The 27041-nt window shown below is 39.8% G+C and overlaps 2 protein-coding genes across 5 annotated transcripts in view; one reads left to right on the forward strand and one right to left on the reverse strand.

Moving 5' to 3' along the window:
* Positions 1-10714, forward strand: part of LHFPL2 (LHFPL tetraspan subfamily member 2) — a 152612-nt gene extending 141898 nt beyond the window's left edge. For all 3 annotated transcript variants that reach the window (XM_080370896.1, XM_080370897.1, XM_080370898.1), the window contains one exon: positions 6964-10714. In XM_080370896.1, coding sequence (XP_080227022.1) covers positions 6964-7220 — 257 coding nt within the window. In that variant the 3' untranslated portion in view covers positions 7221-10714. The remainder of the gene's footprint in view (positions 1-6963) is intronic.
* A 2301-nt stretch (positions 10715-13015) lies between these two features.
* The window catches only part of SCAMP1 (secretory carrier membrane protein 1), a 51839-nt gene continuing 37813 nt past the window's right edge, over positions 13016-27041 (reverse strand). For both annotated transcript variants that reach the window (XM_080370910.1, XM_080370909.1), the window contains 4 exons: positions 23032-23191; positions 21227-21328; positions 19050-19167; positions 13016-17243 (listed from right to left, as the gene is read on the reverse strand). In XM_080370910.1, the coding sequence (XP_080227036.1) occupies positions 17079-17243; positions 19050-19167; positions 21227-21328; positions 23032-23191 (545 nt within the window). In that variant the 3' untranslated portion in view covers positions 13016-17078. The remainder of the gene's footprint in view (positions 17244-19049; positions 19168-21226; positions 21329-23031; positions 23192-27041) is intronic.

Genomic DNA, 27041 nt, shown 5'->3' on the forward strand with positions numbered 1-27041 from the left:
AATGAAGGACTTTTCAGCTTCTCATGCCCTGCCAGTGAGAGGCCTGGAGGGGCACAAGAAACTGGGAGGGGACACAGCCAGGACAGCTGACCCAAATTAGCCAAAGGGATATTCCAAAACACGGGGTGTCATGCTCAGTATATAAACTGGGGGGAGCTGGCCAGGGCTGGCTGATCGCTGCTTCGGGACTGCCTGGGCATCAGCCAGTGGGTGGTGAGCAATTGTATTGTGCATCGCTTCAGTTTTTTCCTTGCATGCCTTTAGATTTTATTCCTCTCCCCCTTCTCCCTCCTTTTTGTTACAGTTATTATTGTTGTTGTTATTATCATATCCTGCTCCACTTGGATGTGCACAAGTCTGTGGGGCTGGATGGGACTTACCTAAGGGTATTGAGGGAGCTGATGGAGGTTAGCCAACAAGGGCGGGAAGGAGGATCTGGAGAATTACAGCCCTGTCAGCCTGACCTCGGTGCTGGGGAAAGTTATGGAGCAGATCACCCTGAGTGCCGTTGCATAGCATGTACAGAATGACTAGAGGATCAGGCCCAGCCAGCATGGGTTTATGAAAGTCAGGTCCTCTTTGGCCAACCTGATTTCCTTCTACAACAACATGAACTCCCCAGTGGATGAGGCAAACAAAGGCTGTGGATGTTGTCTGCCTGGACCATAGTAAAGCCTTTGACATCATCTCCCACAGCATTCTCCTGGAGAAACTGGCTGCTCATGGCTTGGATGGATGTACTCTGCTCTGGGTTACAAGTTGGCTGGGCGGCCGTGCCCAAAGATTGGTGGTGAATGCAGTTACATCCAGCTGGCGGCCGGTCACCAGTGGTGTTCCCCAGGGCTCAGTACTGGGGCCAGCTCTGTTCAGTATCTTTATCGGTGCTCTGGACGAGGGGATCGAGTGCACCCTCAGTAAGTTTGCAGATGACACCAAGCTGGGCAGCAGCGCTGATCTGCGGGAGGGCAGGAGGCTCTGCAGAGGGGTCTGGACATGCCGGACCGGTGGGCCGAGGCCAGCTGGATGAGGTTCAAGAAGGCTCCGTGCCGGGTCCTGCAGCTGGGTCACACCAGCCCCACACAGCGCTACAGGCTGGGGCAGAGCGGCTGGAAAGGGCCTGGTGGGAAAGGGCCTGGGGGTGCTGGTCGGCAGCCGGCTGGGCATGAGCCAGCAGGGTGCCCAGGTGGCCAAGGAGGCCAGCAGCACCCTGGCTGGTGTCAGAAGCAGTGTGGCCAGCAGGGCAAGGGAAGGGACTGTCCCCCTGCACTGGGCACTGGTGAGGCTGCACCTCGAACCCTGTGTTCAGGTTTGGGCCCCTCACTGCAGGAGGGACGTAGAGGGGCTGCAGCGTGTCCAGGGAAGGGCAAGGGGCTGGGGAAGGGGCTGGAGCACAGGTGTTACAAGGAGCAGTTTGGGGAACTGGGGCTGTTCAGCCTGGAGAGGAGGAGGCTCAGGGGGGACCTTACTGCTCTCTCCAGCTGCCTGAGAGGAGGATGGAGGCAGGTGGGGGTGGGTCTCTTCTCCCAGACGACGAGTGACAGGATGAGAGGAAACAGCCTCAAGTTGTGCCAGGGGAGGTTCAGATTAGGTATTAGGAAGGAAGATACTATTTCCCTTCGTGGAAGGGGTGGTCAGCCATTGGAAGAGGCTGCCCAGGAAGGTGGTAGAATCACTGTCCCTGGAGGAGATTAAAAAATGTGTAGATGTGGTGCTGCGGGATATGGTTTACTGGTGGACTTGGCAATCCTGGGTTAATGGTTGAACTTGATGATCTTAAAGGTCTTTTCCAACCTAAATGGTTCTATGATTCTAGGATCATTATTATTATTATAATTAATATTATTTTATTTTAAATTGTTAAATTATTCTTGAATTCACCCACAAGTTTTACCTTTTTCCCGATTCTCCTCCCCATCACTGCGGGGATGGGGCAGGGAGCAAGTGAGCAGTTGTGTGGCACTTTGTTGCTGGCCTGAGTTAAACCTTGACAGGTGTCCAGGTAGGCATTGATCTTAATGTTACAGATTTTTCTTCCGTTTGTGGTGCAGCATTTCCCAGTGGGCCAGAAGCCGTCTCCAAGACACTAGGGCTTGTAGGATCTCTCCTTTCTTTTTCGCTAAAGACCTAGCCTCTGGTCAGCTGCTTGCGTTTGGTGGGTCTGGCAGTCGTCCAGGGGGATGGAGAGCAGCAGTAGAGGCAGGTCTGAGGCTCTGTGGTGTGAGTACTGTAAACAGCACTCCAATGTCTCAGCACAACCCTCACCCCTCTCCTACAGCCAGTGTGGAGTGCTTGAGACCACCACGTCAGCTGGCTTGAGCCGGCCTCATTAGCTCTCATCTGATTAAAATGGGATTACTGAATGATTTCACAGGGCTGAAGGTCTCATCTGATTCAAATGGGATTAGTGAATCATTTCACAGGGCTGAAGGTGTCTGTTACACAGCGGCTGAGTAGGAGGCCATCACTTTGGTTGTCTGTCAGTGGATGAAGCAGTCAAAAGGATGCAAATGGTGACCTGGTAGTATTCCTGCTGGGTAGGGCTCCATCAGGGAAGGTCTGCGTATGTGAAAGCCTCCTTGGGTTAAGCTAGTATAGTACATTTCTACAAATACTTCACACGTGAAATTGTTCAGGTAGCATATTAACACTTTGGAAATATAAGCAATAAAGACAGGGTTGTTTTGCCTGGCTGCTGCAGTGCCTTTGGGCTGCACCTTAATCCTCTGTGGTTGCACAGATGAGAATGGTTGATCGGGATCACTGCCACTGAGGGAAGCACCCTCCTGCACTGCCTGCATGGTGTTGGGCAAGGCTAATCCCTCCCTGCCTTCACCCTTAACTTCCTCTCTTGAAGTGGTGTTGCTCAGTTGTGCTGCCTCATGGAGCCTGTTGCAGTGCCACCTCATTGATCACAGCTGCTTAATTTCCTGTTTCTTCAGCAGCATTTAAAAGCTTTTTTACTATTTCCTAGGAAATGAGAAGATAGTTTCAGGCTCTGCAATGGAAATTGGCTTTGTTAGTATATTCTGTTGTTAATATGGCACAGGAGACTGGCAAAACGAAGTAGCGTGCCTTCGCTTAGCTAAACAAGCATCTGCCTAACCCCTGTCAAAGGGTAGAATGAAAAAAGATTTTACTCAGGTCTGACCCCAGCACATAATGTGACATACAAATGCCTGCAGTGATAGACCAGTCTGTTGGTTTTCCATGACGTTAGCCTGTGCTACTGCAGTGTTTAAAAACCAGGAGGAGCAATTCCTTGCTGCAGTTCCAGGCCCTTAGAACGGGTAAAGTTCTTGATGCACAAATACAAGAAGGCTTCTCCTGTAGATAAAGTATTATTGAGCTGTCTTCAGAACATTGTGGCACAACAGTGTAGTCTGCTGTATTTATATTGATATTTCACAATATGCTGTAATGTTTTGCTTTGGTGTTTTAGGAGAAAGGAGTTGCTTTTACATCATTTGAATATGGAAGGGCCAATGTTTACTAGGCTGTTCTTAACACTTTCTGCAAGTGGGTAATTAGAGACTGACAATAAAATGTTATGTGGGCAAAATGCCTTCAGTGAAAGAAGGGGAAGATGTCCTCTGCAGACAGGCTTGTACCAAAGAGTTTTAGATGAGGTCACTGGATAAAAAAGTCATTTTAATAGTTTTCTGTTGTCATTCCTAGGCATCTGGTGGCATTGTGTAGCTTTCTTTCAGACCTCTGTTTTAAGGAATCCTTAAGAAATCCTTAATTTCCTCTTAGGAAAGGTAACTGGGAGCTGGCACCAACTAACAAAAAGGAAAAAATAATTATGAAAAATTATCATACTGATTTAAAGAAGTGGGGTAGAGCTAATTAAGAAGTAGGAACAAGAGTTATGCGTACAGGAGAAGCTGCAGTCCCAGCAGTGCAGCTGTGCTCAGAGACAGGGTTAAACGTGGGACAGAGCAAGCCTGAGCTCTGCAAGCCTGTAGACAAGTGCAGTGGGAAACAGTTTGTAATGTTTGCAAAATGAATTTGTTCCTTCCAGCAGGGGGAACAGACAGCAATAATTCCACAGGTAGATTGTCTCTGAATTAACACTATGATTTACTGTACGTCAGCATGAAGTGAAAGTATTTGTGGCAGAAAACTTTTCTTCAGTCAGAGCACTCAATTTTTTGTTCTTCATTCTTTCTCTGGAGGATTGGCTTCTCTTCAGAGACACTGAGACAAGAGCAAAAACTGATTTGTTAAGAAAAAGAGATCTGTCATTAGTATTTATTGTCCTCCTGCCAGATACATCTCAAAGCAAACTGTCAACAGGAGATAATTGTTGTTTATCAGATTATGATGACATAAAATTATACAACACGCAACTGAACTTTGTACTTCAAAGTTTTCAAGTCCATAGTGAAGACTTTTCTCCACATTTTTTTTTTCATCTGTGAGAAGATAGCTGTAGTTTATCAAAATATGAGCTGTAATAAGTACTTCTCCAGAAATTGTTGGTACTTTTTTGAAAAAGTTCTGATTCAGCAAGGTCCTGGTGACTACACTTGACAGCAGTGCTGCAGCTTTTTGGGGTGTCTGAGTTTTGGGTAACAGCTTTTCAGCTTGGGGCATGCATACTGTGAACCAGTAGTTTTCAGGAGTTGTTCAGTGCTCTAGTTTTGGTAAAAAGAGGTGGATGTAGCTTCTCAGTCCTGCTTGTGATTCAGCCCTAAGCCAGGTTTGCTGTTAATCACAACCAGGACTGAGTTTGTGAGTGATGGACTGGTAAACTTGAAAAACTTCCTTGTTGGCAGCAGCTACACTGGCATTTCAGATCTGGCTTCTTAATTTGATGATGGTGATTTTTAACTACCAAAGGGCTTGTGATGACTACAGAGAATGGCAACTGTCCCATACCTGTGTACAGTCAGAAAAATACGTAGTGCAGTCATGCCAGTTATGCAGAACAGGAAATTAGTGATGAATAGGGGAGAAGGAACTGCTGGTGTTTAGTCTGAAACGGCTGCAGGGCTCAGCAGGATGAAAACGCGACTTATCCAGGTCTGTCCAAGATAAAGCAATACTTAATGTAGTTTGGCCAATCAGACAGGAAACACTGCATAAAATTTGTCACTTGTTCTTAAATGTAAGCAGTGATGAAATCCCTTCACAGAGAATAGATATCACTCACTAATGGATTTTGCCGCCCCAAAGAATAATGACATTTAGTTCATTCATGCCCATGGTGTTGTGTCATCGTTAGAAAAACGCTGGAGGAAGGACTTTCTTTTGTGAGATGTCTGGCGTCCATGGACATTAATTTTAGACAGTTGGATGATGGGTTTTGTCTTTTGTGTATATTAACTCCTTACTAGTTAGGACCCAGCTTTTCTTCCTCAGCGAAGGAGTTTTCTTGCATCTGGCTGAGTATCTTTGAACAAACAATTGAGGAAACCGAATCTACTGCAGAATAGACTAGACTAACCAAACTGAAGAAGGTGCAAACAAGTCTTTATAGCTGTTCTTGGTAATCTCTTGGTATAGGGAAGAAATGAGGACTGGGTTGGTGGGGTTTTTTTTCTGTTTTATTACTTGGTAGAAGTGTTCGGCTTGGATGAAATTACTGGACAAACCAGAAGAATACATAAAAAGCACAACTTTCAGGCCACTCTAGAAGGTCAAGCACCTTTACCAGTTATTTGCATCCAAGTATAAGGTTGAATAAAGGGCTTTACAGTGTAGAACAAATAAATCTGTAATATGTATGTGATCTGGAAGTCTGTATTCATTTTCTGGATAAACTGGTTGTGTTTAAGCAAAAACTATTTTTCATACTTCTTCCTGTTCTTCTGAGTAAAATTTTGAAGGAAAGAGAAAGCAAATTGTGATACCTACGAGCTGTCCTTTCTACGTGTTTAGCTCCTTTCTACATACCTTGTAGGAGGAAAGATCTGTATTTAACTAACTGTGATTTTTTTAGCAGGGCCTGTAATAGAGCAAAATGCCACTAGCCTATTAGGCATTTTGACTGAATCCCTCATCTTTGTGCAGACATCATGTGCGCAGGGACTCTGATGTGGCTTTTTTATTTCCATAATGAAGCACTTCACTACTTTGATGTCCTCATGGGAGAGGTCCTCAGAGGAGAGAAAACCATGAATGTGAGAGACAGTCAAAGGCCAAAACATTTAGTCTGCGCTTCTTACTTCCAGCCTGAGGCCCAGCATGGTGTTCGGGCAGTTTCGCAAGATGGGGAGTTGAGGCTTTTGCTCCAGCTTCACTAGAAATGCGCTTTCTTTCTGCAGCAGTCGATGGTCTGTTCAGAGGATCCCAGTGTTACCTATGCACTGGTGGTGGGTACTTAGATCCGTTTGTTTGGGGCTGATTCCAGAATCCCTTCATTACAAAAGCAGCTTATGGAACAGGCCGTATCAGTTTTCTACTATGTCCTAATCTGGCCAAATCAGCATATGCAGTGTGAGTGGTTGGTTTTCTCCCCCGCAGGCAAGAAAAATCAATGTAGAGGTAAAAAGGCGAAAATGTTTACAATGAATGACTAAATAAAGCCGAATGAGGGCTAGCTAAACACAGGCCCAAGAATGGATGCCAACATTCCTAAGTATTTTAAAAGTGCAAGTATACACAATAATTAGAGCTTCTTGAACATTTTGCAAGCTCTGTATACCTAGCAATAACGTGTGAAAACAACAGGTGTAGAACGAATACAGAGATTAAAATTAGGAACTAGGCCATTAACATATGCAATAAGCCTTTATCAAGAAAAAGCACAGAATAGCTCCAAGTTTAGATAAAACACTGCATGGTATATATGCCAGGGAACAAATCAGTAAAGGAAGGTTGGAAGGGTGAGGAAGAGTCTTCTCCTAATCCTGGTGCTTAGGGCTGAATAGTGACCACGATAACAATTACTACCATGCGTTGCACTTGGTGTTAAACTGATAATTTGTTAAATTTCTTTCTTTCTGTTTTTGTTTCTAGGCCTCTTCCTTATTTTAGGCTTGATACTTTACCCTGCGGGTTGGGGATGCCAGAAAGCAATAAGCTATTGTGGACCTTACGCTTCTGCTTACAAACTGGGAGACTGCTCCTTGGGCTGGGCTTTCTACACAGCTATTGGTGGCACTATTCTGACGTTCATCTGTGCAGTCTTCTCGGCGCAAGCTGAAATAGCCACATCCAGTGACAAAGTGCAAGAAGAAATAGAAGAAGGAAAAAATCTTATCTGCCTCCTTTAACTCCAGTGGGGAAAAATACCAGCACTTGGATCTTAATCTGCTTTCCATTGAGCGGACAAGCAGATCGGCTTCCCTGTTTCTACTATTTGTGTGACTGAGCCCCATGCATTCCAGCCCTGAACTACTGAAATGGTCTTTCTTCCTTGCTGGGCAATGAGGATCCGAGAAAGGATCCCAAGAAAGCAGAATGTAAATAACTGGGGATTTTTTTAGTTTCATTCTATGATCAGGACACAGTGGAATATATTAGTCTGGCTGGGGAGGTAATGAATCATGTATATAGCAGGAATGTTGTTACAGCTGACAAATTCTGATTGATTGGATTGCCTTACCCACCTTGGTCACTTTGAAGAATTTGGATTTAAAATAATGAAAGCCAGCACATATTTTTTTTCTTTGATACAAAAGAGAAGCCTATTTTAATTAGGCTTTGTTTCCAAGGGCTCCCCTCACCTGTGAATATTTCACCACCACCTGGTTTGGTACCATACTTTTCATTGAGGTGCTTTTTGATATTGAACTTCCTTAAAGTACAGTGCCTTCTTGAATGTTAAGTGTATGTTGGAGAGAGAAAAGCTGACATGACACAGTTTACACCAATCTTTAAGCAAAAGTTGAGTCCCTGCCAGGTTTCTTTGTCTTGAAACTTACAGTTCAAGGTGTGTACCACTTGGTACTTAGGAGGAAAATTATTTTGTTTCCATTGACTAGACAGAGAAGCTGTTGCTACACTGGCTTTCACCTGATTTGGATAAAATTGTTTGGAATACCCATTGCTAGAAATATTTCTACAGCCTTTATTAAAACTCCTGAAATCTCAAGCAGATGACGGCTCTCCACACAGCTGTGGAGATACTCGCAAGATAATGCCAACAGCCCGGCCAGGGCTGTAGCCTCTCCTACAAACGCAGATTGCACATTGGACTTCCAACAGTATTATTCCTTCTCTTGCCAGTGGAAACCTCATTCCTGTACTACAGATCAGTCTGTCTCATGACCCAGAGCCACATGAGTCCTTAAGAAATTTACATTTTTCAGGAAGTCTTGCCAATTCTACATGGCTGGGAAGATCTCTTTCCCTTTTTTTTTTTTTTGAACCACGTGTAGTATGGATCCTTTTCCAACTAAATCAGCAGAAATAAAACAGGCCTCACCACAAATGACATTCCTTTCTCAAAGGCAGTTGGTTTTATTACTTGTGTTGCATCACTTTCTAGAACTACTTCTGAAAACACAAGGTATTTCAAAGGAAAGATGCAACTGTGCTATAGCAGCATTGGGGATAATTAATCTCAGAAGTAGTTCTAACGAAATACTGAGCGAACTTTGGACTCTTGTTACTTCTTGGTAATCTAACATCATCCAGTGACGATGTTGCAGTCCATCACTTCACTGTATGATACGATGATAGTTATGCCTGGTCGGTCCCTTAAAGTGTGCCATTAGTTATTTATAGGCATTTAAAAAATCATGGTTACTGTACAGGTAGGTAGCTGATTTCAGTATGCTGCTCAAGGCATGCGCAATACAGGAGCTGTGCAGCAGTCACGGAGCAGGGGCCGGACCGGAGCCGGAGCCGCCCCGCTGTGCCGGCGGCTGGCGGAGGGAGCAGCCGGGCCGGGCAGCGCGCAGCGGCCGTCCCGCACCGCAGGCAGCCGGCGTGGTCCGCACCTGCAGATGCTGAAAGGGGATTTGTTTTACTCTTAATTCAGCCTCTCCTTGCATTCACCCGCGCCTACACCCCACATCCACCGTATTCTAGTTTAAAACGGGTAATTCAGTTTTAAATATTTAATTGCAAAGGAAAAAAAAAAAAAAAGAAAAAAAAAAAGCTGCGGTCTGGAGCCGCTCCCGCCCGCCGCCTGCGCCGAGCGGCGTTTTCACAGCCGAGCGCGATCGGCGCCGCTGCTGGGGCTCCCGCTTCGTCCCCTGCCGGAGCGCGGCGCCCTCTGCTGGCGCCCCCTGCCGGAGCACGGCGCCCCCTACTGGCGCCCCCTGCCGGAGCGGAGGCCGCAGGTGCTGCGCAGTGAGGCTGGCGGCAGCGAGGGGAGCGGGCACACCGGTTAAAGCCGAGTTACGAGCAAGATTAACAATTTCAGCTTCTCGTAGGTGGCCCGCAGTCCAGCGTCCGCGTGGCCACCGCCAGCAAATCTTGGTGCTGTATCAGGGTGACAGATGCTGCTTTGGACCCAGCACCTGTCGGTCAGCGTGAGGTCACTTCCAAAAGGTATAAAGGGCATATACTGCTTTGGCTTAGGGGTAAACAGTGACCAGCCTTCATGTACATTACTAGCTGACTTCTGCTGTGACCTGCAGAGCGCTTAAAAGTTTGTAATAGTGCGTTTTTTAAGTACAAAGGAGGCATTTTCAATGGCATGTTTTGCTTTTGTTTGCATTTGTAACCCAGAAGAACCAGCTCTTCAGCTTGTTGCTGGTATGCTGCATCAACTTGCTCTGCCACAGCGTAATTGACTAACTTGCAAGAATAGCCATGTTCAGCACGTAACACAGATGGAAGACAGGCTGGGAAAAATACATTTTAAAAAAAAATATCAGAATTTCTTTTCTCAGGGTTCTGTTTTTCTAGCAAGTGGTAAGATGGTATATATTGCAGGTTGTTTTTTTTTTTTTTCCTGGATGTTTTATAGGTGCAGGGTGCACTCATTAAATTTGACAGCTGTTTAAAGGTGTTCCTGAGGTTCACCTCTGCAGTAGCTTTCAAAGATATTTTAGGGGGCAAAAAAAATCAGCTTAAAGCTAATTTAATTAATTGGGGGAGGGGGGGCTGCAGAGAGTAACTGCTTCTTAATGTACATGCACTGCATAGAATCTAGAAGAATTTGCTGTGGATTCTTTAAAACCTGTGTGCTGATTAGCTCAGTGTAACGTTTTTGTGGTATTGAAGAATTCTTCAAACATCTGTGGTTTGATTGACTTGGTAAACTTGTATTCTGTAAAGTGCCATAGACCTTTTTTTTTTTTCATTTGTAGCATATTTAAAAAAAATTATATATATATATATATACACAGACTTGTGTGAGATGTGCAATACCAGGAATGGGTTTTGTTGTGGGTGGTGGTGGTTTCTTTCCTTAGTTTTTGCTTTTTAAACAAGATATTTGAAAACAGAATTCCCAGAGGAAAAAAGTGGCTGGAGTTTTCATGGCGTGGACAAACTAAGGCATAGAGTAACACAACAGAATCACTGATTTTGAAGATTAATACAATAGTAGTAACAGCAGCTTAAAGATTTAACAAAAAATCTCTTCTAGATTGATTTGAAATACTCAGATTATATAATACAGACAGTTCAAATGTGAAGCTGTGTCCACCTCTGGCAATATACAATCTAAAAACTGAAAAGGCTCAACAAAGTTTCTTAATGTGCTTTGTTTATAATGTGGCACTGCAAAAAACATCGCTACTGAGCTATTTCTCAGTTGTCTGTATCACCTTTGTATCTATTTTACTCAATAAAGTTCTCTGGATTCTGATTCTTTCTTTCAGCCAAATCATTTCCATTTTGCATTGTTATCCCACATCCTAGTGGTAAATGAAGAGTTCAATTCTTCCATGAAAGAAGTGGGCACTGCTGCCTACCTCAAGCACAGAGCCCAACAAAAGCAGAGCATGGCAGCAATGTATACACCACAGCCCCTTTGTATAGGAAGAGCGGCAGTGGCAATCCAGCTAGAGTACATTTTGAGCCATGGTTTATTTGTGGTACTATTTTTTCTGTTCTCGAGTCACCACTATGTACATTTGTTAGCATGAATGATGTACCTAATGTGTTAATCTAAATTTCAATTAAAATGTGAGTTTTCAAATGGGAGTCTGACTACCTTAATTCAAACATACTGGGCAAGTTGAGCCACGGCAAGGTAGCTGAATTGTAGCTTTTACAGGACTTACAATCCCAGTCCACTGTTGGTGTTTCAGATTTCCATGTGACTTTAACAGTTGCCACTTACTGATCGGAAGTATGCCATCTAAAATTGTGGTTACGTTTTACACAACACAGTTGTATTAAACAAACTTTCTAATGGAATGCATGTCTGGCAAATGTTTTCCAGTTTGCAATTAAAGCACTGCAGTTCCTTCCTCATGAAAAGGGGTGGTGAATGTTCTAAGACAAATACTGCCTAATCACACAAGCTTTTAAAATGGTGTTTGCCACAATGTCTCTTACCTTTCACCTGTTAACTTGACAAACACTAGAGAGGTTACATGTTACTCTAAGCAAATTTATGGCAGAAGGAGTAAGGCTTTCGGCAGTTTAAAGAAAAAGCAGGATCTCGCTTTTGCAGTTGCTATGGTCCATTTCTATCAAGTAAGTTTACATATAATTACTTGCATTTAGTTTAATGACACTTCCAACAGTTTCTGCACTTCCAAGAAGTTGGTTCTCATTTAAACTTGGAACATTCAGCAACCTGCAGTCCAGAAGTTAGATGCCACTCAATGCACCGATGCATTAGTCATCTTTGTGGATTTCAAAGCAGGTATACATACAGCAGTTATTCTACAAACACAAAACACTGCCAAAAGAAATTACAAAGTACTGATTTATATAGCTAAAAATATTAGCTCCCTTTTTCAGTAAGTTTAATGGGAACACAGAGTTCAATTCTCTAATTGTGTGACTTCTGTGTTCTAATAACTTTCTTTCCAATCTCCAGCTAGTTTTAGAATGGCAATGCAATGAGAAAGTGAAGCTATATTACTAATACCAGAGGACAGGAATATAAAGATGTTGTCTTGCTCCTGTGATTCACTGAAAGCTTGTTTTCAAATAGGTGCCTTTTGTTTGATCAGTGGTATCCTTGTGTCAGTGAAATCACAGGAGTGCAGGAATCTGTGTCCCTAACCAGCTGTAGGTATCACTCAGGTGCAATGGGATCAGCAACTTGGTCTACTTGAGAAGGGTAAAGAAAAAATAATTCCAAATGTAATCACATTCTGACCACTTCCAGTTCCTCTTTTACCTTAAGACAAAAAGGACTGTCCCACTGCCCAATCTGGTACATCCACTTTTTTTCTCTAAAACATCAAAAATACCTGCATAGCAAAGACAACAGCCCTGCACTGCAAAACATCAACGCATGCTTTGGCATGTGTGCAATGGCTAGAGCTCAAACAATGTATGACTGTTTAATTAGGCTACAAACATTGTAAAATCTGCTTGCAGCACTGTCAGCTGAAACAGTGGCAGAGCAGCTGATGCCTGTGCGGCATCAGTGATCAGAGGCAGCTGTTCTTCAGAATGGCTTGGGCTCCAGGCAGCATATCGTACCCAGCTCTAGCTGTACACATTTGCAAAGCAGAAAAGCAGAGTGGTCACAAGAGTCTGAAACGGGCTGTTTCCCAAGCCTACTTTAGCCCTGTTCCAAGCAACATCCAACTTTTATCACCAAAAATGCATCTCTAGAATTTCCCACCTCACCAGGTAATAGCTTCCCTTCCTGAATCATGGGTACAAAGAAGTAAAATCCTGGTCTTCTCAACCCTTTGTACAGCAGCTCCTCTGTGCTGAAGTGTTCTCCACCCCTGAATGATCTAACAGCAATAGGTGGTAACGGTCACTGAAGCAGGACAGATGATACTGAGAAAGATGTATTGAGAGATGGTAACACAAATTAATTAAAAGCGCTGTTGTTTAATCACTACCCACTCATCCAATAAAAAGCACATTATGCTTCCATTAAACAGCTGGACAAATAACTTTTTTTTTCCCTGAACAAAATGTATAATTCACAAGTCATATTTCCCATCAACTTTTCTTCCCCCCCCCCCCCCCCCCCCCAGTAGTGTGTGACACAGTACGTAGTGTTCTGCTGCCAAGGTACGAAATCTGCACCACTTCTTTTCTAAGTCTTCCTGATTTTTCTACTGATGAGAATAAAAGCTACTTGCAGGCATAAAATTCATGTGGAGGGGAAAAAAGTACCAACTAACTCTTACACATTTTAATGTAACTGAGTGAAATCTAACACACGTTTTAATTATGTGATCCACTATGCCTTAATACTGATTCATAACCAGATACTCCAGGTGTATGCCTTTTCCTTGACAGAAGTATCTTTCCAGAAGTATCACTGAGTATTTTTAATCACAGTTCTCCTCCTTGTGCTGTTTTCTCTGTGTGTGCATGCCTTCCAAACCTCCTGCTTACAACTTCTTCAGGAAAACTAGCCTCAGCAAACCTGAGGAATTACCTCTCAGCAACAGCCCTTAAATTGTGTAATTCTAATCATAAAATATGACTGGATCATGCTGCACAAGTGTGCTCACCATTTACGAGTACAAAACCTGTTCTTATAGTCTGCTGCCACTGCCATCCTAGATCTGTAAATTAAAAAGAAACAGATCAAGTTGATGCAGAATTTCACTACTAAATAATGCATACGTCTGCAAGTTCCTTCAAAACCTCACATCTGCTATCTCCGAAAATAATCCCAACTGTACCTCAGAGCACTGTTCTCTGCATTGTGCATTTGCAAATGTTAGTTATGTCACAGTGGTCTAGATGAAGTAATTTTGCCCTTCCAAGAAAAAACAGTAATAAATTCAGGACTAGACAGCAGGTATTACAGATGACATTATATGAAAAAAAATCAAGAGGCTGTGATAATGACCAAAAGAAAAAGAGAGAGCACGACACAGCAGAATATAGAAATGTCAATTCCTAGGCAGAAATTAGGAAAATAAACACTACTGAAACAATGCTGTTTTCAGCAACTTCACTTTACTTTCAATAGCATTTTAGGATTCTCTTAATACCAGTAAAATTTCACTCAGTAATGACAGAACACGTTTAGATTTTAACCCTTGTGAGTTCACAGCACAATAAAGTGGGCTGCAAGTGTTTAAGAATTTTCTTTGATAACAGTTGAGTGGACTAATTCTCAAAACCCTGATGTATTATTTTGATACTGGACATTTCGCTTCCCCATTTCAGCTGAATTACAGCATTTATATACACAATTATAAAAAACAAGTGATACTTTTACATATATTGTCCACCCTGCATGTCATCTTCACTGCTAGAAGAAAAAAACCTTTATTGGTCAAAACTATACAGAGCAAACACCCAGGAAAAAAGTCTTTTTTTATTCTATGACACTGTGTTAATACAATAAATATACAAAACTTCTGAACTACTCAGACATGCAACAGAGGGACAGAAGTGCATTTGTACAGAACCATGACATTCACCGGGATGGCAGAGCATTGTTAGTAATTTACAAAATATACAAACATCCCCCAAATAAATTACAGATCAATGACTACTGACATTCCAGTGTTTAAACTTCATACTTTGTACTCAGTTTGCCACAATACTAGAAAATGACAACTTAGGTGGGTGCCATTGTCTAATTAATAAGAGACTGTAAAATCTAGGTTTTATTAGGTACAAAATATTTTAACAAGTATCAGCCTTCTGCCGTCAAAGCTAAACTCAAACTTCTTCCTTTTGAGCTGCAAAGTGTCAGAGATTTCTGGTTTAAACAGTTCACATGTAGCTGAAGTCTGAATTTCACTTGGGAGGTTTAGATCTGTACATTCAACCCATGACATTACAAACAAACGCTCCCTATACACAGAACATTAAATATGGTTTCTCAAAGAGCCTTTAAACATTCAGGGAAGAAATGTCTACCTGCCAAATTCAGGTTGTATTCCTCATGGTTTTTTTCCATAATACATTCTAGTAATGTATGTTATAACGCAATCTTCAAATTAAGTTAAATTGCAAGGATGATATCCCTGCAATTCCTATCCAAGAGATACCAAGAGAATTGCTTAAATTTAGATCTAAAAGTATTCCATAGTAGAGTTCCTAGATACAACCCTAACATTAAGTTTAAAAGATTATGAAAAGAACAATATTGATACACAGCTGCTACAAGGATGATGCCTGATCTCAACAGAAAATGGTGGCTTTTATCTGGAAAGATTTTAATAACATTTCACACAAATTTAAGTTCAATGCTAGCATGTCCACTAATATGAAATTTTAGAGCCCCTATTACACAGAATATTTAAATTGCTTTTAACTTCATGATGCAGAGAACATTTAGAAGCAAGTATATCCATTCATATGAACTTCAGCATAGGTGAAACTATGACATTTATCCAAATTCAAGGCGGATTTAAAGAAATCAGTGAAAGAATACAGTACAGTAATAACAATACAGTAACCGATCCACAGATTAAGCTAAGGGGTTTATTTTCTGTAATGCTCTCAGTGTAGTGAAAATGAATCTATGAAAGTCAGTCCACACGGACAGCCAGAACATGGAGGGGCCTCCCAATTTTATGCTATCTTACTAAAGGTGATTCACCTTAAAAGCCGAATTCATTTCAGCCACAGTGTATACTTACACAGGCTGTGGGATGTGGTCGTCCTGCTTTCATTTTCTATATCAGAGTTTGAAAAAACAACCCAAGTATTGTGCATAAGAGTCATGAGGCAATTCAAGGAGGAGAGAAACATGACATTATACTAAGACCTGATTATATTGTAGAATATTATGATGGTATGTACCATTGCGGATTGTTCAGTTCCGCAGCATCAATTTAACCTCTTAGGCCTCCAGTTCAATGAGTTAAATTTTAACTTTGTTGAAGATTTCTCAGTTTTCCAACTCAAAACAGTTTAAAAGCTTTTTCCACCCAGCTTAAATCACATTACAAAGATGGCTGAGTTAATGTTAAAATGAATTCAAGTATCTGTTAAATGCCATTGCTTAAAATCTTCAGTTTGGACAATATTCCTGTTAGAAAATTAAATACTGTATACTTAGGGTTTGGGACAAGCAGTAAACAAGAGTGACTGACCACACTAGAGAATTATTACCACTGTTAAAACACAAATCTACACTTAAAAAAAAAACCAAACCCAAACCCCAGAAAGTCCCAAATACAACAAAAATACCACTGCACGTAGAAGAGGGATGGTGGTCAAGAAACTAGTGTTCTAGAAATCCATATTGGTTTCTTTTCCAGCAAAGTAATTAACCCAAAACATGGATAATGAAATTAAAAAATGCAAATATATAATCATTTAGCTCTGTGATTGAAATCATCAGTTACCTTCCTTAAACTGTATACTGCATTACACATTCTATCACAGAGAATGTCTATGCACCATAGTAATTTCTCACAGGTAGAGAACACTCCATGAAAATAAATACAAACAAACACTATAAAGTGGTGCAGGTAAATTCTGGACCAAAACACTATTTAAACAAGATCAGATAACTCAACAGTATTCATGCAAACTTACAGGTTTATATCAAAAGACTTATCCTAAAAAAAAAAAACAAGAGAAGAATTTATAGTATCTACCCTACTTGTATTTGTCCTCCAGCGGCTGCTCAAATTGCAAAAGCAGTAGCCAAACCTAACTTTCTACATCTCTGTCTACCCCACTTCTTGTAGCAGAAATAGGGAAAACAGTTCTTACGAAGAAACACAGTTGATCCAAGGTGCTTTTCTGAAGTTAAAAAAAGTACTGGAGTGAACCACTAAAAAAACTTAGAAATTCTTAACACACTTCTTTGATCGTTACATACCACAATTCATTCTCAGGCCAGTTGTTGAAATTACTTATCCTTCATAAAATATGGAAGGCTTTATATTCTAGAATGCAACATCTTAAAGAAGGGCAAAGAACAGTTACCTTTTTAAAATTAATTTATAATAAAATAAACCAAACATTTCCCATTTTACCCATGCACAGCTGCAGGAGACATAAACATGCTGTGTGAATTTTGATCTAGGCTTTTAGGAAATATAGTAAGTGACTGGAAAACAGAGTACAATTGAAGAGAACCGTGATGACTTCTTGCTTCCCTACATTCTGTTACCCTTGAACGCGTTTTGAGCTGCGCTGGTTGCTGCTGTTGATGCGGCGCTGGCTGCAGCAGTTTGTACAGTTTTGTTGGACATCACTCCTGTTGCAAATTCCTGCTGTGCTTTCTCAAAACTAGCACCAGTTGTGCGGTAGAGACCATGCACCTGGAGATGTGAAAAAGCAGTGAAAACACAGTGCTGAGCCTTCCCTTTCTTGGTAGAGTAACAGCAAAGTCTCAAACACAAAGCAGAGCTGTGCAGTGCGGAAACATGGTTTGCTCATGTGTTTTGGAGGATCCATAGACCTTTTTCCTCAAGTCCTACAACTTTTGATTGCCCTGCTGCATGCACAGTTTGACTGTAGGAATACCTGTAACTTTTTGCAAGTTCAGAGGGGTCTCATAGATCTTTACTAAAGTGGTATCTACTGCCTGAAATAACATATTCAAATACACGAACAGGCTGCATCCTTAGCATAATACAGGGCTCACAGCCTGAAAAATGTCTTCTGTCTCAGTGTGTACACAACTTACTGTACTCATTAAAAGAGTAACTGTGCATGTTAAAAAACCCCAGCGGGAAACAAACCCCCAAAAAGTAGTTTTGAATCCACTGTGTCACTAACATCTTGGTGAACTTTTTTCTGCATCAATTTTCAGAAACGTTTTAATTTCTCTCATTAACATGGTTACAAGAACAAGATAAGCTATGACTGAATATAAAAACGTATAAAAGACCCTAATAATGCAGATACGTATCTGCTAAACTACTGTGATGACCAACAGCTCTGCATAATAAGCAGAGGTGTTAAACAGTATGACTTACACTCTGAACAATATGGCATATAATCTCTATTACAACAAAAAAACAAATCCTGAGTAACTTCAGTTACCCAAGTATTGAAATGAGAATGCTATTTCTGACTTATGTTCAATGAAGTCACAATAAAGTTGTAAAATAATACTGCAAAGACATTTTCATTCAAGTGCAGCAGGAAAAGTAATGCTGTAACTTTTTTCTTTGGTATAAATGTGACTATTTCTCATCCACAAAGATATAGCAGGACACATCTGAGTATGCAGGTTTCTGCAAAGAATCCAGATGCATACAGTAGGAAGAGTGTAAAAAAAAATGCTCCACCATACATTTTTCTTGCTCATTTCTTCCTCCTGTACCTGAGTATTTATGCAGAAAACAAATACAGAGAAGGGACATCTCCAGGCAATGCTTAAAATTTCTAGCTTACTGTAAATAGTTCAGAAGAGTTTGGGTATATGAAAATCTTTAAGTGTAACTGTAATGGAGGTGCACATCATCATAATCAGAATTCTCAGTGACATTCTACTTACACATCAAAAACTTACTAGCACATTAATACCTAAACTTAGGTCTTCTGGAATGAAAGGAACATTCCTTTCATAAAAAGGAACCAAAGGGAAAAAGCATCTTTCTTTGAGCTTTTCTGCTATGCAATCACCAATTGGCAGCAATATGTTAAAATAAAAGAAGCAGAGAAATAAAAATCCTTTTCTGGGGTGCCAGGCATCTCCCTCTTCTATTAATTTTAATGGTAATTTTGGTAAGAGCTGAATCTTAGCAATCATTTGAATCACACTTCACTCAGCCTGAGGTATCACCACACATTTGAAAATTACAACCTGGCATCTGCAGGTACAATCATAAAGTCCAGTGCAGGCACCTACCCTTACACTGTGGGCTTATCTCCCGATTTCTCTTATTCAGAGATATCCTTCCCCATTTTAGGCTGCAGAAAATACATGCATTGTACAAACAGCATATCATAACTCCACAACAGTATAAACAAAAAAGTACAGTTGTTAATAGGTAAGGTACACCCCCAAGAATATATTTTCATCCCCATTACTTTGTGAGACAGTACCCCTCTCAAGTAGGAAAGCAAAATCCAGATCAAACATAGTAAGCAGAAGAGGAGAATAATATGTAGCTTACCTTTTTAAACATAACTAATGAGATAACAGCAGATGCTGTGAAAAGTGCAGCTATGATTATCATCATAATGCCAACAGGAATACTCTTATTAAGACCAGTAAGAGATGAAATCCACCCACTGAAGCAAAAAGAAAAGACAAATTTTACTAGCACAGCCCATGAACCATTAAACCACAGGTATCCGTATCAAGGGAAGCTTTATAGCATCCTGGTTCTGATCAACTTTGAATATTTTTTAAGAAAAAGTTATGGGAATTTTACATAAGCATATTCCAATTCTAGAACAGGCTTTTAGAACAGAGTTTCCATTTTTTGCAATGCATGCATTGAAACTATATGAAGAATTCCAGTAAAGATCATTATCCTTGAGGAGAATTGTGAAGAAATTCAAGAGTTGCTTATCAGCTTTTTGGGCTTTTTTTGTCATACTATTATTTCAGACTAATTTAAGATGACATGATTTCAAGGAACAGAAGAAGTCCCTAAAAAGATAGCTTCTAACTTCTTTAAATAAACAAAAAAAACCTGTGAGACAGACACACAGACACAGATATACAGACACACACACAGGCACAGACATGCAGACATGCACAGAGGCACAAACACACACAGAGACACACACGCACACACAAAGAGCGCTCCTGTGTGGGAAAACTCATTTCACTGTATCCACACAGTGATGCTTTCTCTGTTGAGGTTAATGTAATTTTTGGAAGTAGAGAGCATCAGATTAACCAATAGAAATGTTTGCTAGATCAGCATCTACTTCAAACATTTCCCCATTCTTCAAAATCTAAACACCAGCAGAAAAATATAGTACCGAACTTGAAACCCAAAAACTCAGGTTGCCTTAAGAAAATAAAGCATAAAGACAGGAAAGGTTCTTCCACAGAAAAAAAAAGCAAAAATTTTCTGTAAACCTAAGCAAACTTAAAACTTTCCTATATCTGTTTCATATTGCTTTGATATCCCCTACATCCTCTGGACTCTACCACAAAACTCCAAAATCCAAACTGTAATTAGCAATTTCTGATGATCTGGCTACTTCTCATACCCCTTCCCCAAGCATTCTTAAAAGCACACTCCACATACTTGAGAGTTGGCCCTCTAAAATACCGTTTTTATTTTGTTAATGTCAATCAATGTATCCATGAAAAAGCAAAAGAGCTGACTCAAGAACAAAAAAAACCACAACATCATCTTTCCTTTCACTACAGTTCCAAAGCAGTGTTGTTTTGCCTGCCTGACACACGTTTGGAGGTTAGCAGCAGCACTGATACAGAGAAGTGTCATTACCCAGCTACAGTACTGCCAGTCATAGCTCTCCTTGCTACCAGCTGGCTCCTACAACCATGCTTTTGGTTAATTCAAGTTTGTTGGGTTTTTTTTCCAAGGATGGTGACTGTTCCCAATAACTTTTTCTTGTAAAATCTAAGTGTTAGACCTCAAAGACGCACAAAAAGATAATATACATAAAAACTTCATGTAAAAGCGTATATACTTACAAGTATATACACTTTCTTCAAAAAGAAAAATCAACTATTACAGAATAAGGAGCCAACTCAGAAAAATCAGTTTTTCAAATAATATCAAAGATATACCAGCCGAATATAACCACAAATATATTCACCTGAATACTTTGTTGACTCATTCTTCAAATTTTAGCCACAAATTTCCTTAGCCTTTTTAAAAAAGGAAAATTTCTTTCCTTTTTAGCCACAAATTAATATTATAATATTAATAATTATATATATTAATATAATTAGAAATAACAGATGATACAACATAATGTGCAATCAGTGTATTACTGTCTAAATTATTTTCATTTTCTCTAAGTTTTCCTTACATGTTTATTTTAAATACAGAGCAAGTATCATCTCCCCACACCACCAAGATAAAGGAGTTACTGTATAAAAGTATAGTTTAAAGTGATTTACACTGAAAGATAGAATTTTGACCAGCCTAGTAACGGAAGTACTTCACAATCTTGGGATACATTTCACCCACTTTTCCTAGTCAAAAGCCCTCCAAAAATGATTTTCCTGAGTGCTAAATGTAACAGTTCCAGTGAACACAAGATTTATTTTTTTTTTTATTATTTTTGTTATATTGTAAATATTTGTTATATTGAGCATTTGTCTTACAGACAGTACAATACTACAGCAAACAATACTCACCAGTTTCCCCATCTTTGAAATCCTGCAGCCTGAAGTACATGTACAGCAAACTGACAGATATATACAAAGAAGAACACAAAGAATCTGAATGAACTGTCACTCCTGAAAGAGGCGGGGGGGAAAAGATTAAAGCAGCCAGGAAGTTAATGACTTTTTGCAAATACTAAAGTACCAATCTAAAAAAAATTTCTGCATTAACTAGAGGAAAAGCGCTTTCATTTATTGACAGTGAACTGAAGCATCAAGAATTCTGTGGGTTTTTTGTTTACAAGAGAAATATATTATTTATATTTCTTTAATACAGTATCTTTGCCAGCTGCACCTCTAACAGAGGTGAGAATATTCCTTTGTGTTCTGTTCAACACACAACAAGGCCTCTTAGGCTAAATAGAAGTTTTGCTACAATGCATAAAGAACTGAGTTCTGCTCCACTTTAAGACTGAAGTTCACAGTACTGGCAGGACGGGAAGAAAATATCTTACTTGTAAAAGGATATAAAATGTAATATGGAATTACTGAAACATAGTGCAGACCAGAATACTGAAGCAGCTGTTGTTTAAAAGCAAAATATACAAAACAGGTTTGCTGTTTAAATTACCAAAATGCCAGCCTGACACGACTGAAAATAAATAAAAAAAACCCCAAACAAACAACAACAAAAAACAACCACACCCAAACCCACAAAACCCAAATATCAATGTACAGGCAAAATCTCAAAGACCTCAACTCATTACTATCAAAACCTAATGATCATATGATATGCTTGCTAGCTAAGTTCTAAAGAAAGTAGAAATCAGTTAAGTCACAAAATCAGATTTTGCTGTTAACAGCTCTTACTGAAGAACTTTGTTCATTTCTATTTATTCAACCAGTTCCGTTCAGTAACTATTTCATTTTCAACTGAGAAACTGACCAAAAGTTGTTTTCCATTTCCAAACAATAGATATTCACTAAGGAAAGCTATGGATTTCCTAGATAGCAAATGCAAGTTACACTATATGACTCCTCAAAAGTTATGTAGGTATAGCAATACCTCCTTGGTTAGCAAAAAATCATCTCATTTATTCTAAAGGTGATGCTTAACTGCAATTTCTGTCTTTCAATCTTTCTTTACAAGAATTAGTGCATTTTAACTAAGACTATCCTGGACCACTTCAATGTAAAATAAGCTTTCCAAGAAATACTGTATGAGGATTTAGAATCTCTACATGCTGATCTTCACTAAATTCAATTTTGCATGCAAACCAACCATCCTATGCTTAAACACAAAGCTACCACACCTCAACACTCGTGAAGTCTGCAGAGATTGCTAAAAGCTACGAAAAATACTAGATTTGATACTATACACCTGCTTGACTTATTCTTAAGAATTCTTACCTTCAATTACAGACACTGTAGGTCACTTAACAGTATAAGATTTTTAAGTGTAGAATTTTATGAAGTTAATTCAGGAAGCCAAAAATTTAAGACACTCTTAACTATTAATCTACTCAAATTCTTGGTGTGAAGGGATAGAGATTTGAGAATTTTCTTTAAAATTGTTATCAGCCCACTACAAAGTTAAGTATTTCCTACAAATGTTTTGTTAACTGTAGAAGCAATAAATACTTTAAAGGACATACCATGATATTCCTAACCATTGCCATCTATGTTTCAAATACAACAACTGAATTAATGACAAACATACTACTTGTTTCTAATGAAAGCCTATTAAAGGATTATCATAATGATAATCAAGCAAATTCTGGTTTGTTAATGCATCTTGACGAATTTTTAAACATTCCAAGTCAAGCTGAAGTTGTTACCTGAAAGCTCCATAAAGAGGTCTGTACCAGCAGACAAAAGAACACGGGGTGAAAAGCAAGAACCAGAGAATACTCAATCCAAAATCAACCCCTCGCGTAGCATCAACGTAAAACCAGGCCAAACATCCAAAGATATTAAGAAACAGTGTCACTGTATGGACTGTAGAAGCAAAAGCAAAACAGTCTTAATTAAGTTATGTTTATACAATAAACTATTACAACTGTTGAAGTAATACCCAAACTGAGCATTTTTAAACGAAACATAAGCATGCTGACAATAAATCAATACCCTCAATAATAAACTGAGATTTATAACATTTTCCAACTTTCAGGTAAGCGCTGTATTCACAAGTGAAAACCACTGAACATGTAAATTCAAGTACTATCAGGTACAGGGTGAAGGAAAAAATCCTGTCATAAAAATAAAACATTTTCATACTGCAGATGATGAAGAAAGAAGTTTCTACAGCTTCAAGAATACATACTTCTTCTATAGTAATAACTGGACACAGATACTTAACAGACTAGTAAATATTTTTGAAAGAAATATTTTTTGAGATAAATTTGGCACTGTATACATTCTAATTTGAAAACAAACATTTCCAAAAAAGTCTTTCAATTAAAAGCTTCTTGTCTTCGACGTAACAAAGCAAAATAGCTCCACTTAGTAAAAATGCCTCTCAGTAGACAAAACCTGCAAGATGTTCTAGATGCTTTAATACATTTTGCATACTCAAGCATTTCTTAGAACATGAGTCTTAAACACCTGCTCTTTTGGTGTTCCATTCTTAGCTCAATACTAGCATTTTCTCATTGGCAGACCTCGTTACAGTTTAACTACTGAATTTCTACCAAAAATAAATGCATTGGCATTATGTCCTCCAGTTTATTTCAAATATATTTAGTTCTTAGAACAGAAAAAGATACAGCAGAATTAAGAAACATTACAACTACTACCTTCATGCTATCTGGCACTTAAGTCAGTCCTGCCAGACTTAAAAGATGAACATTAATTTCTGTCTTTAGTCAGCAATAACCAGTGATTCATGAGTGATTTTGCTGTCTCAGAGGACAGTTTCTGTCCCTGTGGACCACAGTGAAGTAGGGTATTTATAATTGATAGTACACAAGATCTTCCTTGCAGCAATGATTTATTATTGAAGTTCGGAGAAACATTTTGGTCATTCTACTGGAAGGTAAGATTAACAGAAGAACTGGCAAGATAACAAAGAATCTGAAAAAATCACTCCTCAAACTCTTGCTGCCCTCTTAACTAGTACTTAAATAAACCCTAAATCAACATAGTGGGAAAAAATCATAAAGCAAAATGCCTACATCATTGCATGAAAGGCTGATGAAACTCAAAACATTTCCCTCAGACAAAATATATCTTCCTGTAAGAGTCACCAGAAACAGAGGACTTTGTATTTCTAAATAAAAAGCATTTAATGCATCTATATATATCTTAGCACTGTTCCAAGAGGTCAGCAAAGCAACCAGCTTCCGAATTTGTGTGTGTGTGCCTTATAAACTGTAACAAAGGATATACTAATCCAAATTCCTGCCTCCCTTCGATAAATACGTGAAAGATTACTAAGGGGTATTCTTTCTTTTTCTAGTCAATACTGGAAAACAGGGAGACACCCCAGATTACTCAAAACGTCTGCATTATGGTGGAGTTTGAACTTTCCAAAATTACTACTTTTTTGTGTAATTGCAATTACGGTAACAGGACAAGTTTTAAAAAACACCATCAGTGCAGAAGAGGGCTGAAATGTCACACCCACTACTGACACTTAATAGCACAATACAAGCAACAAGATGGGTCTACTTCACTACTGTCATGGAGAATTTGAGCTGTAAAAACCACATATTAGCAAGCTATGGATGGAGACACAGGACTTCACTGACAATTCTCCCCCTCCCTCTTCTCTCTGCCTGCTGCAAGTTACAGCAGGTGCTGCGAGATGCATTTGTTCTTTGAGCCAACACTTTCACTATGTGACCCAGATAAGCTTTGCTGTTATATGAACAGACAGGTGTCAGGGTGATGGTTTTAAGTACCTTCCACCTACTGCACTCTTCAAATTAAACTATGATACAAATTATCGTAACATAATGATCACTGGGGGCTGAAATGACCTAAGGTTTTGGCAGAAGTCTGCAACATGCAACATCTGTATGACAACAATTTCACAGGTATATCAATACAGCACTCGGTGTGAAGTGATCTAAGAAAGATCTTCTAAAAACTTCTCCTAGTTTAGCTGTGGGAGTAGCTGAGGTTAAAAGGGGGGGGGCATTCATGCTAGAATATGAGTCAACAATGGGAAATTACATTAATTTAATAAATATTCAGACTCAACTTCATTTTTATTAATGTAAACTTCCTTATGCAGAAGAATTCTACTTACATATATGTTTCCTGTCTTAATTAACCACACTTTCATCCCTTACTGTTTCAAAGTGAATTGCAGACCACAAGTTGCACTGATGCTACCTGGCATCTACATTATTGAGATTATTATTTTGCAGTCCCATTTGGGACTGTATGAAAACAAACTTTTGTAGTAAATTCCATTTCAGTAACGTTCTACTGATGCTCTTCTCCAGAAACCAAGGTACTCACTAGGTCACATGACAAAAGAATGCCAGGAATTCTTGCCAGCAATCAGCTGGACTGTCACCCTGTAACAGACTGCCTCAAGGGGAATGGGATGCCTACAAAATGGAGAGTTTTAAAGCACAGGGCAACTGACAACTGAGGACAAAGCTAGGGAAGTTTGATCACGCACAACCTTGGAGCACAGAGTGGCTTCAAGTGTAATTTAGGCTTTTGTTTCTTGTCCATTCTGCTCTTTCTGGAGAGGGACCATATAAGACATGTGCAAACATGCCTTAAAAACAACAGAAATATTTTCCATAGAAAAAAATATATTCTAAAACAAGCTTAGATCAGAACATTAACATAAGCACATGCTATCAAGAATGTGAACGTGGGTTTTTGTCTACACAGTACATTAGGGCTTCAGCTAAAACTTTGTACACTGTTGAACACAGTCCACTGTAAAATTTTTGACGGTACACACTTAAAAACACCATAATATGGTAAGCAGCAAACCTTTAAGAGAGCAACCAATCAGACCTCTAGAAAACACAACCAACAAGGAAAGGCTGAATAAACTATGCTAATTTAGCCAAAAGGAGATGACTAATGGGGATAAATGTGTTCTCCATAACAACAGTGGACAGAACAGGGAAGAATAAAAACACAGGAAGGGAGAATTAAATTATATACTTGGAAACATCTTCTAATGAAAAAAAGACAGCAACACAGTAGAACAGGCTTGGAGGACATTTATGAATTGTCCATCCTTGGCAGTTCTCAGGAACAAGCAGAAGAAACATCAATACAGACTGATATATGTACTACTGATTGTATCCTCAGACAGAAGTACGGATGAGATGAAACTCTCCTAACAGAAAAAAATATCACAGAAGTTGGCACTTTCGGATATTATTCTTCTACCAGAATCTACAGTTCAAATCACTGATCGTTCGAAACCTTTAAAACTCATGTTCATAGAAAACTGAAACATTCACAACCTGTATTACGGGCGACCTGATCAGGAAGAGGATGTTGATGTCTTCTACAGATGGCTGGAGGCAGTCTCATGATCACAGGCCCTGGTTCTCATAGGGGACATCAACTACCCTGGTATCTGCTGGAAAGACAACACAGCTAGGCACACACAGTTCAGAAGGTTCCTACAAATCACTGATGGTAACTTTGTGACCCAGGTGGTGGAGGAGCCAACGAGGCAAAGTGTGCTGCTGGACCTTGTACTACCAAACAAAGAAGGACTGGTTGGAGATGTGAAGGCTGGGGGCAGCCTTGGATGCAGTGACCACAAGATGGTGGAGTTCAGGGTCCTGCATGGAGGATGCAGGGCAACGACTGCAACCCTGGACTTCAGGACAGCTAACTTCGGCCTCTTCAAGGACCTACT

The sequence above is a fragment of the Falco punctatus genome, assembly GCF_963210335.1.
Source record: "Falco punctatus genome assembly, chromosome: Z".
NCBI classification, from domain to species: domain Eukaryota; kingdom Metazoa; phylum Chordata; class Aves; order Falconiformes; family Falconidae; genus Falco; species Falco punctatus.